The 15,366-nt window shown below is 51.3% G+C and overlaps 6 protein-coding genes across 6 annotated transcripts; 3 read left to right on the forward strand and 3 right to left on the reverse strand.

Annotated features, from left to right (window-relative positions):
* Positions 1-547: 547 nt before the first annotated feature.
* On the reverse strand, positions 548-1,794 carry L3040_000437 (uncharacterized protein; the record flags this gene model as incomplete). The annotated part of the gene is made up of 5 exons (XM_066155152.1): positions 548-681; positions 739-798; positions 855-1,054; positions 1,565-1,671; positions 1,756-1,794. 5 exons carry the CDS (start codon positions 1,792-1,794, stop codon positions 548-550), a joined length of 540 nt encoding a protein of 179 aa, XP_066013201.1.
* A 1,934-nt stretch (positions 1,795-3,728) lies between these two features.
* On the forward strand, positions 3,729-4,384 carry L3040_000438 (uncharacterized protein; the record flags this gene model as incomplete). Its single annotated transcript, XM_007292439.2, has 3 exons — positions 3,729-3,764; positions 3,870-4,054; positions 4,135-4,384. 3 exons carry the CDS (start codon positions 3,729-3,731, stop codon positions 4,382-4,384), a joined length of 471 nt encoding a protein of 156 aa, XP_007292501.2.
* Positions 4,385-4,804: 420 nt separating this feature from the next.
* On the forward strand, positions 4,805-5,710 carry L3040_000439 (uncharacterized protein; the record flags this gene model as incomplete). The annotated part of the gene is made up of 4 exons (XM_066155153.1): positions 4,805-4,892; positions 5,065-5,154; positions 5,305-5,460; positions 5,520-5,710. The coding sequence occupies 4 exons, from the start codon at positions 4,805-4,807 to the stop codon at positions 5,708-5,710; spliced, it is 525 nt and encodes a 174-aa protein (XP_066013202.1).
* On the reverse strand, positions 5,370-5,911 carry L3040_000440 (uncharacterized protein; the record flags this gene model as incomplete). The annotated part of the gene is made up of 2 exons (XM_066155154.1): positions 5,370-5,458; positions 5,617-5,911. The coding sequence occupies 2 exons, from the start codon at positions 5,909-5,911 to the stop codon at positions 5,370-5,372; spliced, it is 384 nt and encodes a 127-aa protein (XP_066013203.1).
* Positions 5,912-6,539: 628 nt separating this feature from the next.
* L3040_000441 (uncharacterized protein) lies at positions 6,540-11,458 on the forward strand (the record flags this gene model as incomplete). The annotated part of the gene is made up of 10 exons (XM_066155155.1): positions 6,540-6,803; positions 6,886-6,914; positions 7,027-7,075; positions 7,129-7,263; positions 7,334-7,451; positions 7,498-7,652; positions 7,710-7,837; positions 7,925-8,347; positions 8,391-8,854; positions 8,934-11,458. The coding sequence occupies 10 exons, from the start codon at positions 6,540-6,542 to the stop codon at positions 11,456-11,458; spliced, it is 4,290 nt and encodes a 1,429-aa protein (XP_066013204.1).
* Positions 11,459-12,660: 1,202 nt separating this feature from the next.
* L3040_000442 (uncharacterized protein) lies at positions 12,661-14,917 on the reverse strand (the record flags this gene model as incomplete). The annotated part of the gene is made up of 4 exons (XM_007292436.1): positions 12,661-13,883; positions 13,937-14,039; positions 14,092-14,552; positions 14,611-14,917. 4 exons carry the CDS (start codon positions 14,915-14,917, stop codon positions 12,661-12,663), a joined length of 2,094 nt encoding a protein of 697 aa, XP_007292498.1.
* Positions 14,918-15,366: the final 449 nt, after the last annotated feature.

Below are 15,366 nucleotides of genomic sequence, written 5' to 3' on the forward strand. Positions count from 1 at the left end.
ACTACTACGTACTACTACGACGCACTACGTACGTTGCAAGTCGAATAAACGATTGGAGGTGCTTGAACAACTTTGGCGCCTGGGATTCTCCTCACTTTACTACCGAACAAGACTTCTGGGGCTCACGGCAATCTCAACATGACTGGTGCTTGCATCTGAACATCCTCAGCTAAGAGTTGCTGGTAGTTGCAGTCACTACTGTAACCATATGCAGAAATGGACCCTTCCGACATGGAGGAGCAATCAGTGGCGAACCTCGGGCACCAAGTACGTAGTACTACTGTACTACCGGCAGTTGTACTTAGTACTTCCATACGGAGTACGTAGTATCTGCATATCTGCATATCTGCATATGGAGCAGCTTATACTTTGTAGATCGCCAACAAAGCAACCATTCATTCCCCCTCCGTACTGTACTGTACGGAGTTGCAGGAACGGGTGTCCACATGCAGCTCATCGTCACTTTCTGTACCACAATCTACTCGTGTTATTATTCACTTCAGGATAGATCTGCAGCGCGTATCAATCCGGCGTTTGTGCGATACCCCTAGGCCGCACCGGTTTGGGCCGAATGCAACGTCGTTTCTGTCGGACGCAACGAGATCCCGGGGCCGCGGTGGTATGTTCTCCCATGTAGTAGTACGTAGTACCTACGGTACTGTCCTTCTCCTGTCGAAGCTCCTGTGTAGAAGATAAGCGGTTGCCCGAGAATAAGGCCATTCGTTGATTGATACCCACGGGTCAGGTTATAACTTTTCGACAACTCTTGTTTTCGGAGGTGAGGTGAAGGGTTGCCGCCTGCATTGGGACAGCTGCGCCCGTCAAGCTCTGCTTTCTCGGCTTATTTCGCGTACGTGCTGCGGCTGGGGTTGGCGGTGGTGAGACGGAGCGCCTGGCGCGGATGAATGGCCGTTGAGGGCAGCTCAAGATGCGGCCGGTTGGAAAAGGCGACGATCTCAGGGCTTTGACATTCGTGGGTTTGGCATACGTAGTATGTCCAGTACCGTACCTGTAGTTGAACTTTTGGCTGAAATTTGCGTTCGGGTCTACCCGCCTACTTTACGTCGTAACAGTAGGCGAAAATGGTGGGCCACCTCGCCATTCCTACTATGTCATCTGTTTCACCTTCGACTATTAATATAGTTGTAGTTGAACAAGTACAGTACTATCCCCCTACAGTACTGTAAATACATGTGGCAAGTAGAATTTGGCAAGGGCTCTTATCAGGGCTTAAACCAATCAACTTATCAGGATTCAGCCTTGAAAAGTATCTCTGAGCCAGTATTTAGTCTGTACAGTGGAGTTGACAGGGCTGGGAGCCATTCAGAAACCACTGTTCTACGATTGATGGAGCTAATTATACTTCCACATGTATTTGGGGGGCGGTGGTAACAAATTTATTTTATTAGTGTGTGATTGATTGATGCATCTATTCGTCTCCCTTTATTGTATCCTTCGCCGAATCAAGAGTAGCAGTATCTAAAACGATACTTATCGCTGGTTGCCAATCCTTACTTACCTTGTTTATATTTTTTACGTCGCATAAGTCGCAAGAGAAGATTACGGCGTAGGCAGCTGCGCGGATGCGGTGTCGTAAGTAAACGTTGCGATCCGCAAGGTAGAGCGAGTACGGGAGATAATCCGGGGCGATAAATACGTTAATTCTAACTCCTATACGTGGTTTGAGCGATTGATGCTATCTGCTAGGCGGATATCGTAGCTAAGACGAGTAAAATGAAAGAGAGGAACACGTACTGAGTGTCGAGCAGGCGCGAGATCCGAGTCCGCAAACATAGCGACACCGAAAAGGTAGCAAGCGCAAGAGAGTTCTGACGGGAGGAATACGTCTTTCGGCTGAGGCCGGGTTGTCATCCAATTGGTGTAGATGATTGCGCCGTCAAGCACGCCCGGGCGGCTCGTGCTATACTTACAAGATTGCGTCTGCCGACCAGATACGAGGGTCACCGTGTCTAAGGATGCTTTCGGGAACGAAATCGTCGGTGCTATGATACTACCGGTAGTAGGACGTTGTAGATGTTGGTTGTAATATTAGTTACGAAGAGCATAGGTCTAGGTTTCAAGCGACTTACCGGCGAGCGGCGCAATCGGAGATCTGGGTATGGGAAGACGGGCCCAACAGCCCCAGAGTACTAGATGCAGCTAGTATTTGGAAAGTACGTAGTACCATGACCATTCGTGGCCCGGCATCGAGGTTTTGCCGCCGAAAAGGTAGGCCGGGAGATCCTCCGGGTCGAGTCCGGATCGAGCTTAAGAATCCGACATGTAAAAATGACTTGGAGGTGCTACGTACAGTACCGGTATACTCTGTACTCTGTAGATCTCGGGGCGCTGGAGCCAGTTCCGTCATCGGATGTGCCTTGCGGATGCTGGGGACCACGGCTCTCAACTGGGGTTACGGCCGTCGCAACATCTTGGGCTTCATCCGTAAAATGCCTGCCGGGTTGCGCCTTTCCTCTCAGCCTCTCGGAGCGACGGAGTAGAGCCGAAGCTGGAGATGGGCCCTTCTCCTATCTCCCATCTCCAACTTCGTCTGCACTCTCAGTGGCGGCGACGGTGATGGTGAAGAGGTGGTTGAGACGTGGGTTACGGGGGGGAGTATAGGTAGGTACCGGTACTGGTACTGGTAGGAGAGATGAGGTTATGGGTGTGTGAGTATCAATTTGTCGACGCGCCAAGACATGACTTGCTTGGCTGGGGCACCTGCATGCTTTGTCATGCGGGCTGACGTAGCCCCAGCCGGTGTAGTACTCTACGTCACTTTTCCTTTATTTAAACTTCGATCCCTTCGATCCATCCCCTTCCCTACAACGCTCCGTAGAAAGTATAATCCGGGCCTAAGGCTTCTTGACCTGAATCTTTCAATTCTGCAGTAGGTACTGTACCGGTACAGAGTAGGTAGGCTGGAGTCGAGCATGATGCTATCCTCGTATGGGAAGGTATTGGTTTACATGATTCACTCAAAAGGAAGAAAAGACCTTACGGAGGAGAGACAGGAGGACAAGGAGGATAAGGAGGACAAGGAGGACAAGGAGGTAGAAGTGAGGATCTCAGTCACGGGGGGCGAGCTCTCTTTTCCCGTGACTCGTCTGACGTGCCTTTCCATGTGTTCTAGACTTCGGGGCTCTGTATCTTGGTACACACTACTGTATGACTTATTGCATTGCCACATCACATCACATTACGGAATCTCTATTTCCCCCCCTCCCCCCCCCCTTGCTGCATGCTAAAATGAATATACAGCTAGCTACTTACGGTACAATTACACTCTTCCTCCTTCTTCATGTAATTAAAAAGTTTCTTTTGGAAAAAAAAAATCCAAAAAAGTTTACTCTGAAATTTGAGCGCGTGCAAACACACTTGTAGCTTTTACCAAGCCTGGCTGGACTTCAAGTTACTACGTACAACTAACTGTTGCTCCCTACGGACGTGCCCCTTCACACCATCACTAGAGTAGGTATCACGCTATCACTGGGTACCCACACATCCACATCCTATTACGCATTGGCGTCGATCCAAACCCCACCATAACTACCTCGCCGCGTGATTAGGAAAACTAATCCGCTATCAGTCTGTTGACCTCAACTACCACCCCGATCCTTCTCCGTCGACGACCTTTTCATCGACACGACACGACACGACACGACAAGACAATTCTCTCTTCTGCCACTCGGCTAGCAATCAGATCCTTTGAGATCACTGCGTCGAAAATGCCTGAAAGCGTATCCCATGAACCCGAGGACCAGGTATGTCATTATTCTTATCCTTTCCTTGTTGACCCCGCCACCTCAGCTCGCTCCCTGCGTCGCGCGCCCAACACGAGATCGCAAGAGCTGACCAGGCGCGCGTAGAGTGAGGATGGTGACGCCGAAGGCTCTGTCGGCTTGCCAGATCTAGGCGAGAGTATCGATGCCTTGACCTTCGAGCAAATTCTAGAAATGGACGATGACGAGGAAGACCGCGAGTTTAGCCGCTCTATTGTGTTTGGATTCTTCGAGCAGGCCGAGCAGACTTTCGGAAAAATGGAGACCGCACTGTGAGTGGGCGCATGGCCCCAGACATGTTCGATCGGTATGCGCAAGTTCAATCTGATGCTGACAAACTATTGCTGCCCAGCAAGGAGAAGGACCTCGGCCAACTCTCGTCCCTCGGCCACTTCCTGAAAGGTTCCTCCGCTACACTTGGCTTGACCAAGGTGAAGGATAGCTGCGAGAAGATCCAGCACTACGGCCAGAAGAAGGACGAGGAGGGTACCGCTGACGAACCTGACGAGAACAAGTGCTTGGAACGCATTAAGGAGACTCTGGTCACCGTGAAGGAGGACTACAAAGAGGTCGAGAAGGTCCTGAAGAAGTTCTACGCCTGAGGAATTTCTACGCGCGGGGCCTCCAACGACAACGATAAACCATCAATACTGGCACACGTTTCCCCGCCGGCATGCGCTCTGTCTAACGGCGCAGGCAACAGCTGCCGTGAGACAGGGTTTCATCTGGGTTTGCGAAATTGGAGGTCACGGACGGCTATGTCCATCTTTTACGACAATGTTCCTTATACCCTCACACTCCGCATATTGCTCTGGCGTTCACGGCATGGTTCCCTTCTCGGCCTTTTCTCTTGCATTTGGCATATGGTGTTCTTCTTTCTCTTCTGGTTTTTCAGCACAGCTTGAGTTTCTCAAGGATACTACGGTACTTGAGCTTGGCAGGATGGAAAGGCTTGCCATCTCTGTTGTTCTGCATGATATTTGCGGAAGAAAATAGAGAAATGCAGTCATGATTTGAACGCTATGCCATCACAGTACTATGTGACGACGTTCTCACATATCCTGACAACTGTGCCACATCAGCCAAGCAGGGCTACCTCTGTGGGAAGGTGTTCTGCAGATCTGATGCAATCTACCACAGCCAGCCCTTAATACTCGTTCGCTTGCACCTACCTACCTTCGAGGTGCTGCATGCTGCATCCTGCTTCCACCACTGCCTCGAGATATCTGGGAGAACGAGACGTCCCCAATCCCAACCACCTGATCTGATCACGGTCACCCAGGCACCTCCACCTCCCCTTCCACCTCGTACTCCTCCTTCCCACATTCCGACACTTTCGCACCCATCCTACACACAGCAACCTTCTCAAGTCGTACGTCTCTCATCCACACACAATCCTCAAACTCCCTCACCAAACCTCGAGCATCAAGCGTGTACCTCTCTCTCCTTCCCTTCCGCTTCTCTCTCCCCGCCCCCACCCACGAAGAATTCCTAGGCAAATACACCGTATTGACAATCGTAGCATGCAACACCAACGGTCTCCTCTCCTCCCTGACCAGAAACCCAGCAAACAAAACACGCAGCGCCTCACAGAATCGATGCAGCCTCCGCTCCGGATCCAGCGGCGCGGCGTACAGGACCGACGTCCGGCTCGCATCCTGCATGGAATGCAAACCCTGTAGGGTGATGTACAATGTCTCTTTGGCCTCCCCCATGTCTGACCCGCTCTCCGGCAAGATTCCTGCGCCTTCTCCCGACAACGCTCCCGACAACGCTCCCGACAACGCTCCCGCTCCCTCGCTAACGCCTTGCTGCGCTTCTCCTGTCCGGGTACGGACATCTGCAGACTTAGTCGCCGCCAGTATCTCCTGCAGGTTCAGCGTGCGGAGGACGGCCAGGGCGGCTTCTATGCGCTCTGGGGTGAGTAGGGACATGACTCCCAGGGTCAGGTGGAGGGTGCCGAGAGGGCGGATGGCTTTCTCGGGGATGCGCGCTAGGGGATCGTTGGGGCTGCTGGCTTTGGAAGTGAATGCTGAGAGGGCGGACTGGAGTTGGGGTTTGGAGGCTGCGGTAACGAGGGGGATGCAGAGGAAGTGGGTGAGGCGGGCTGAGGGGGGTTTGGGAGGCATAGCACGTGAGGTGGCTAGCTAGCTAACTTGGCCTGGTGTGATCTGATCTGAATGGTTTCGATTAAGTGTATTTGATTTGGCCTTGATTTTGTAGGGCTCGGAAGAACTAGAGGAGCTCTGTGAAATTTTTGCAATTCTGTATGGGGTTTAATGGATAGACGAGGTGGTGTTGACTATGGTGGTGTCTACGCGATCGAAGTAGTCTTGGGCCGATCCACCTCAACCGGGCAGTGGCACTGTTCAAGGGAAGATCCGAGCTCACTACTCAACCCTTCAATGCTTCAACCCAACCCAACCTCTTTCCATATCTTAACTCGGAATAACGCAAACATTGTTCTTTACAGAATCTACACGTTGGATCTACATATTTGGAGGTGAGAAATTATCAGGCTCACAAGTATTTTGTGGCAAGGATGTCGGCGGCGGGAGCTTGCATATGCAGGCTTTCCAACGACAAGAACAAGAAAGGATCACGTGATGCATCAGCCAGCCCATCTATCTCTTCATGGATCTCTTCTACAATCCTCACAACTCGACAGTCGTCGATTACGAGATTTTATTGCAATAACCTGCTTGAAAAATTCTGCTTTGGTACCTTACCCAGCTTTGAATACCATACCACCGGAAGATGCAGGACCTTCGGGATGCGTTTCTCCCGACCCTGAGCCAGGAGCACGCATCAGCTCCGCTTGACAACGAGATTCGGAATGTTGAGGTGCAAATGACGGAGGATCAGGATATGGACGGTGAGGATGTCTCTGTAGCCGCCGCGGTCCTGGACGACAGCGGCCCTCTGCGACCGCTTGACCCCAGTATACCTGGGGTGATCAAGCCACGGCCGTACCAGCAGGAAATGCTGCAGGAGAGCTTGAAGAGGAACATCATTGTTGCTGTAGGTGCCTATCTTGTGTTGATTAGGGCATGGAGATTTGGAGAAAACGAGGAATCGACTGGTACTGACATCTCGTACGTAGATGGACACAGGCTCTGGAAAGACACACATGTGAGCTAAGTCCAGCTACAATCCTAAAATCCTTTCCTCTCAGGATCTATTGAATCGGCACACTGCTGGTTCACGCGATACGTTCCAGGAAAATGACTGACAAGTCGTCCAGTGCGGTGATGCGAATGCAACATGAAATTGAACGCTCGTCCCCCAACCAAGTCAGTACAATGCCCCCTCCTTCCTAAAAGTTGCTTGGCTCTGATGTCCTTAGATCATCTGGTTCCTAGCCCCTACGGTTGACCTATGCGATCAGCAATTCGCATACATCCAGTCCCAGATTACCGCGGTGCAAAGTAAATTCCTCCGGGGCGATGATGGGGTTGATCGCTGGACGGAACAGACGCATGTCAGTAACATCCAGTTCTACTCCTGCACTGCTTCCATAGCAGAGCATGGTCTAAGCCCTGGGAATCTAGTGGAATGCCGTCCTCAAAAATGTCAAAATCGTCGTGTCGACCTACCAGATTTTGCTCGATGCACTCAGCCATGGCTTTGTAAGTATGGAGACGTTGGCTCTGATCGTATTTGATGAAGGTACGTCTCTGAGCGGGGGAAGGAGATTCAATACTAACAGGGGAAGCCCACAATTGTGTCAAGAGCCATGCCGGAGCAAAGATTATGACAAACTTTTACCACGGACGCAAGGCTTCAAATCTTGGTGTTCCTCGCATCCTTGGACTAACAGCTTCTCCGGTTATGCGGTCAGATCCCAGATCGCTAGTAAAGATTGAGGAGGTACTAGACGCAATATGTAGGACACCCAGCAAGCATCGCTCTGAGCTACGACTCCAGGTGAAGCTGCCCAAACTCGTGACAGTGCTCTATCAGACTGCTCCTCAAGCAGGCTCTGAGGGCCACACGAAGACTATGAAGACCCTTGAGGACGCCTTCTCGAACATGGAGGTCACTGCAGATCCCTGGTACCTCTATCTGTCGAAGGATACTTCGGAAAAAGGACGGAAAAAGTTTGACAGACTGAGAATTAATCACAATACTTGGTGTCATAGTCAGATGAAGTCATTTCATACTACAGCTACAAAGATCCTTCGGGATCTGGGAGCTTGGGCTGCAGACTATTATGTTTCTCAGGTTATACGGAAGCTTACCAAAGTCGCAAATGGATCCGCAACCCACACTGACCTCTCGGACATGTCCAAAGCCGAAAAATTGCATCTCACGAAGGTGCTACAGCAAGTAGAGCTATCGCAAAGGTCATGTTTGGGCTTTGAAGATTTACATTTACTGAGCGATAAGGTAACCAAGCTAATTGACGTTCTTTTGAATGAGCCGGCCAGCTTCTCAGGCATTGTATTCGTTCAGGTGAGAGATCTTGCTACCCTCGATCGCCAGTCGATGAAAACTTATCTTACCACAGGAGCGAGCGACAGCAGTCATCCTGCACCATCTGATATCGGTACACCCCTCGTGCGGTAGGTTTCGTACGGGAACGATCGTGGGCTCATCAGGGCACAGTGCCCGGGTTCGCAATATCTCAGACCTCATCGATCTGAACGAGCAGAAGCACACACTTTCGAGGTTCAAATCAGGTCAGATCAACCTTGCTATCGCCACAAGTGTGCTTGAGGAAGGTATAGACGTCCCCGCGTGTAATACGGTCATCTGCTTCCAGGCGCCTGCAAATATCAAGTCATTTGTACAGAGACGAGGGCGTGCCAGGCATCGCGATTCTAGGCTAGTACTTCTATCCGACTATGCCGACGGGAAGGTTGTCGAGTGGAAAAAGCTCGAGGAAGATATGCGCAAAATGTACGAGGATGAGAGGCGAACTCTGCAGAGTTTACTGCTTGCAGAGGATAGTGAAGAAGACGATGGGAGAGTTTTTAGGGTGGAGACAACTGGTGCCTTGCTGGATATGGACAATGCGGTAGCACATCTTTATCACTTCTGCGCGAAGATACCGCAGTCAGCCTATGTCGGTAAGTTATATTTGAGGTGGCCCGATCCTAATTTTGCTATTACTCCACCATGCATATCCTGACTTGACTTCTTATCTAGATCGGCGGCCCGAATTCACATGCTGCGAGGAAAGTGGTTTGAGCCGAGCGGAAGTTGTGCTACCCCTCTCGGTGGATCAGACTGTAAGGGTAGCGCAGAGTCTCCGACCTTGGCAGAGCGAGAAGAATGCCATAAAGGATGCAGCTTTTCAAGCATACATCGCCCTTTACAAGGCTGGTCTTGTGAACGATAATCTGCTGCCAAATTTGGGCATCGATATTGTCCCACATGATCTTAGATCTTCTGCGAATGGCGATTCACGAGCATCGTTAGAAAAAGTTAAGGAGCAGTATAATCCTTGGAGAGACTTTGCATATGCGTGGAGGAGTGCTGAAAAATGGTACCAGTACACGGTTCGCTATCAAGACCTCGATTTTGCCATGCTGGTACCTGCGCCTCTGGCAGTCCGGAAAATTGAACCAATAACGCTGTACTGGGATCGAACTACAGCATTCAATCTCCACTTTAACTCGAATTCCTATCCCGCAATTCCAGAGGCTCTACCGATCGGAACAGAGCATACATGGGCTCTCTTGAAATCTGCCTTTGGGTCTCGATTCCAGGTCGAGAAAAAACCATTTGCGTTACAATTTGTCGTAGACTATGGGACACCTCTTATTGACTTAATGGGTGTCAAGGATACTCAACCGTATGAGCTGGGCCCTTCCTCGGGCCTCATCAGAGACAAAGATGATAGGAATGTCGCCTACTTGTTCCAGGAATTACTGCCAGGCAAGCCAGATATTAACCTGGTACAAAAGCCTTATCAAGACTACGAGGACAGTACAGACTCACCCCACGTATCGGTCACAAGACTTCCTAGCCGTTCGGATTTCTTCCGTAAACCACCGCCAACGAACGACGCTCCATCAAAAAAGCCATACTCAACGGTCCTTCCGCTAACGAGGTGCACGGAAGATAAGATGCCCCGAATCCTGTACCAATTTGGCCGTTTCATACCTTCGATCATGTACCGGTTGGAAAAATCATTCCTTGCAACGCTGTTGACGAAGACGATCTTGAAAGATATCCAGATTCAGGACCTCAACGGGATTGTGACCGCAATTACAGCATCTAGCGCTTCTGATGAGAGCCATTACGAAAATATCAAGTACGAAGCGAATTACCAGCGCTTGGAATTCCTTGGAGATACGATTCTGAAGATGTGTACTTCGATTCAGCTTATGGCTCAATATCCACTGTGGCATGAAGGCTACCTTACTGAGCTAAAAGGCCGCATTGTCAGTAACTCGTGTCTGTACGCAGCTGCAATTGAAAATGGGCTCGATAGATTTATCATCACGAAGAAGTTCAGTGGCCACAAGTGGCGACCGACTTATGTCGATGATTTGCTGGCGATGGGAACCGACCACGTAGACAAACCACGAACGATGTCCTCAAAGATACCGGCAGATGTCGTGGAGGCTCTGATTGGAGCTTGTTATGAAGATGGTGAAATGGGGTTTGAAAAGCCACTGCAGTGTCTCAAGATCTTCATACCTCGAATCGATTGGCAGCCTCTTGCGCAGAGCCAGTCCTTGCTGTTCCAACGAGCTCCCAATGTCGAATTACCCCAAACCTTACGAATACTGGAAGACATGCTGGGGTATGAATTCAATAATAAAGGTCTCTTGGTAGAAGCAGTGACACATGCGTCATATAATCTTGGTTCGGCCTCACTGGAACGTCTGGAATTCCTCGGGGACGCGATCCTCGACTATTTGGTGGTTGAAAGACTGATGCAGACAGAAGACGGCACATTCATTTCCCACGTTAAGATGCACCTCATACGTACAGCTCTCGTCAATGCAGACATACTGGCGTTCTTATGCATGGAATTCCACACCACGCAAGAGGTCATCGATTTGGAGATTCAACCCGACGGCGGTTCTCCTCAGGAGAGGCCTAAAATGGCTACCTTGCCACTGTGGAAATTCATGCGCCACACAAGCTCTGCTATCGCAGCAGAGCAACAGGTGGCCGCCGAGCTCCACGATCTTCTAGCCCCCAAGATCCGCGATGTGTTCGACAGTGGAAAGAACTATCCCTGGGCGCTGCTCGCTAGGCAACAAGCTCCCAAGTTCTTTTCTGACCTGGTCGAGTCTTTGATTGGTGCCCTGTACGTAGACTCCGGCCTTGACGCCTGCCGTCAATTCCTCGAGCGGCTCAAGATCTGGAGCATCTACCGCAGATTGCGGTTCGGGGCCATGGAGGTTTACAATCCGAAAGAGGAGCTCGGTATCTTGGCCGCTGCTGAGCGAGTAGAGTACAAGTTGAGCACAGCACCGGACACACCAGAAGGAGAGGAAAGCCGAGGACTGGTGTGTAGGGTCTTTGTCGGCGAACGCGAGATTGCCTGTGTGCAGGACGGCGTCAGTAGAATCGAGATTGAAACGAGAGGCGCCGAGGAGGCGGTGCGTATCTTACGTGCGGAGAGACCAGGGGACATCTCAGGCGTGGAACAAGATGTGGATCTGCCCGAGTTGACGGAGGGGGATGTAGTTATGGCGGGGACAGACTCCTAGGAGCGAGCGAGCGTCTCTGGGTGCCGAAAAGAGCCGACACGAGGAATATGTCTGCATTTCCAAAAATCCAAGAAGGGGGCTGTTGGAGTACCTACGCTAGTGGCGAGGAGATGCACTACGTGGTGGGCGTACAGACTACACCAGACGAAAAGTAGACGTAGACCTCAACCCTGACATGCAGACTTCTCTTCGTGAAGCGTGAAGTGATCCATGTCGCTCAAGACGTTGTGTAAAGCGGTTAAGGCTGAGTAGGGACTTTTTTTTCCCTTCCCCCCCCCCCCCTCCCAATAAGAAAGAAGAAGACATCAAGAAGTACGAACGAACAAACGAATAACAGATCCTGGATATCCCATCCCATACCCGCCCGAACCCAAACCCGAGAACCAACCATCAATGACGTCGCGAAAGATCCCGCGCTCCCGTCCTGTTTCCATAGAGGGGCTCTAGGGAATAGCTATGGACTGACTGACTAACTGACTAACTGACTGCATAGTATAGCATAGTATAGCATAGAGCACGGCGGCGTCCGTCCGTCCGTAAGTACCTACCTACCTACCTACCTATTACACAGACGAATATAAGACCATATTAGCTAGCTTGGTATCTCCTCCTCCTCCTCCTTAAAAGCTTCCTGTATAACATCTGCGCCCCAAGTGCTTGCAGCTAGGTGGCAATGGAAAACAAAGAGGAGGAAGGAGGAGAGAGAGAGAGAGAGAGAGAGAGAGAGAGAGAGAGAGAGAGAGGGAGGGAGGGAGGGAGAGAAAAGGAAGGGTTGTAGAACAAAAGGGATTTCTAAGAGAGGAATATATGAAGTGTGTAGAAAGGAGAAGGTACTTACTTTTAATAAGGTAGGTACGGTGAAGTTCGGTTCGCTTCGCTTCGGCTACCTAGTATGTACCAGAGTGAGCCCCAAGGGACGAAAAACAAAATCGCTAGAGTTCTGGTAACTATGTATATACAAAGAGTTTAATCAAGTTGGTATCGTATCGTATGTAATAGTATCGAAGCGAAAGCAGGCAAGCAGGCAAGCAGAAAAGCGCTCAGTTATCATTCCCATTCCAACCATGTTGTCATCGTCGTTGTCGTCATCAGCAGCAAACTCCCCCTATCCATACATCGCAGAATACCTATTCAACTCCTCCATTCCAGCGCAAGACCTATCCCGCTTGGCCCAGAACCAACATTCGCTCCAATTCGCTCATTCAATACCGTCTTCCGCCACCGTAGAGGTCGTTATACTCCGGGCCCCGTCCTTTCTCCCGATACCACTCTTCCGCGGGGGCGCCTCTGTCCCGGGGATCGATGGGTGCAGATCCTCGTTCGTACGCTGAGCCTCGAGAGGATTCTTGCTCGTGGTAGCGGTCCCATTTCTCGGCGTCGCGGGGACTGTTAAATTGAGATGTGAATCTGGCGTCATCCTCTTCGTTACCAGGACGGCGATGTCGATCATCTCGAGAGCGGCGGTAGATATCTATTGGTGGTGGACCGGAAGGCGGAGGGGGAAACACGGGGTCAGAGCCCCGATGGCCGGGAGAGAACGCTGAAGACGGATTGTTGCTAAAGCCTGAAGACGAGGAGATAGGGCTAGGCCCGTATTTGGAGGAGTGGATGTCATCTGGGCTAGACTGGCTGAAATTTTTGAACGGGGGCGAGCTGCTTCTTCGATTTCCTCCAGCACGCGGCGGATGTCGATTTTGGGAAGTGGTGCTATTGGTGCGGATGTGCTGCAGGTTCTCACCTTCGTCGTTGCGGCTGCTGATGGAACTAGCCCTAGCTGGGCGCGAGCTCACGTTCAGGTTGTCGGCATGGATCTTCCCGCTGCCAGGTTGAGCTGAGTAGGGCTGGCGGTCGCGCTCGATTTTGACGCTTTCTTCGGCGTTGATGGATGTTTCAGAGGCGGAGGGAACGCCGCCGTAGGGTTTGCGTTCCCGTTCGATGGGTTGGGCCTTTGCTGCGGTGGGAGAGTTGCGGCTTTGGTGGATTTCGACGGGAGGATGGGAGCGTGTTTGAGAGGACGAGGAATGCCGGCTGAGGGGTGGGCTCGTGATGGCTGGTTTTCGCCGACTGGATGATCCGAGATCGTCGAGGAAGTTTTCTATGGCTCTGTCAAGAAGCTTCCTTGACGATCGATCTTCTCGCTCGGGTAGTAGGTATCGCGAGATTTGCTTGGGCAGACGTTCTGGCTTTCCGTCTACCAAGTCGCCATCGGCATCGATTGGCATGGCGATGACCACTTTTTCGAGCCTCTTGTATTCTTCTTCTGGGTAGGCCAAAATATTGATAGTCATCCAGTGAGCGAATCCAACGGCAGTGAGAGATGGAATAGTCGGTGCCGAGTGGGAGTCCTCTTGAGTCAAGTGGTGTTCGCAACCTAGGTCTTGGTACAGTCGGGAAATGTGTTCATTTGACTGGGCTCGGAAAATTGCTGCAAGAGATTAGCTGAGTCGCGATAGAAGTTGGCTCATACATATTACTTACTCAGAAGGGGATGAGGTTCCTTGTCCACTGAATGGGCAGCATAGTACGCAGCCATCTTGGACGGAGTAACAACAATCGTCTTCTTTGGCGAGAACTCCTCAATCTATCATCATATCAGCCCTGCTCTCCTCGAATTTCCGTCTCCCGAGTCTTACAATGTAATTTGCCAGTCCTCGAAAGAACTGGCCCAGTCTCTTTGTTGGCTTGCCATCAGTCTCAAAGAGCCTTCCCCATTTCTGGTCGATTGTAGAGAGCTCCACGGTCGAGTATGTCCGATTCCCTCCAGCAGGCCGAGTCGGAACCCCACGATCAGAGAAGCGTACTCCAGAAGGCTTGTCTAGGGGGCTGCTTGGGGCGAGTGGTTGCCTATCTGCAGATCGGTTTCCTCCAGCCAATTCCTCTAGTGGGCTGCCCGGGCTCGATCGCGCAGATTCTACAGTTGGAGGCATGTAAGATTGGGCGTATGTCTGCCTGCTCTTCTGGGTCGGGGACGGAGGCGTGTAGACCCTTTGAGCAGTAGGTGGAGGGGAAGATGTGTCGCTCGATCCTTCTCTATGCACAGGTGGAGCTTGGGACGGTATTTCAACAGCCCCAGTTTGCTTCAGTTGTTCAAAGACTGCACACTCGGCCGTCAGCAGGCGCAGGGCTGGGAGCTTGTCCTCCGGAAGACATACCTTCTCTCTTGACCTTTTCGGTAATCGCAGCTATCAACTCTGGCGAGACTCCATCGGGGCCAACCTGATCGGCATGCTCAGCACCCGTCGTCGTCGTCGTCCCCATCTTGCTGGGAGATTCTCGTCTGCGAGGGACTGCGGGTTCTAGGTGATCTCGGTGATGAAAAGGAGGGTTGCTATCTCGAGGCTCCGGGTCGTAATAAGTCTGCTGATGGCTCGTGTAATCAGGGGCGCTGGAACCGAGCGGATCGAAATAGCCAGGCTGCCCATTGCTTCGCAGCGGACGGCCGTAGGCGTCGTAGGCCATGCTGGGCGAGGCTGGGTGCGCTTCCGTCACCTCATCAATCGATGGTGCTCGAGGTTTTAATGGGGATCGGATAGGATGAGTGGTGAGAAGTAAGTGGTGAGGAGGATGTGACAGTTTGCGCGACACGAGATGTGAAGCGTACAGATGAATGGGAATCTTGAAAGGGGGTGGGTTTGCGCATAAGTTGAGATTGGAGCGTTGGAGTAGAAGGAGGTGGGGGTGGAGTGTAGTGTCGTCAGAAGTCAACGACTAAGGCAGAGCAGGGCACTGCGTGAAATATCGAGATTGATCATGGTCAGCCTTTTTCTCTCTTTCTCTCTCTACATACAGCTACGGCCCAATACACGTTCAAGTAAACGGTTTGCGATGGTTGACCTCGTACCTGGTGTGTGTACCTTATGTACCTTATATACCTATCTATATATCTATATATGTCTATAATATGATAC

This window comes from Drepanopeziza brunnea (genome assembly GCF_022702325.1).
Source record: "Drepanopeziza brunnea f. sp. 'multigermtubi' strain 214-2 chromosome Unknown ctg1, whole genome shotgun sequence".
NCBI classification, from domain to species: Eukaryota; Fungi; Ascomycota; class Leotiomycetes; order Helotiales; family Drepanopezizaceae; genus Drepanopeziza; species Drepanopeziza brunnea.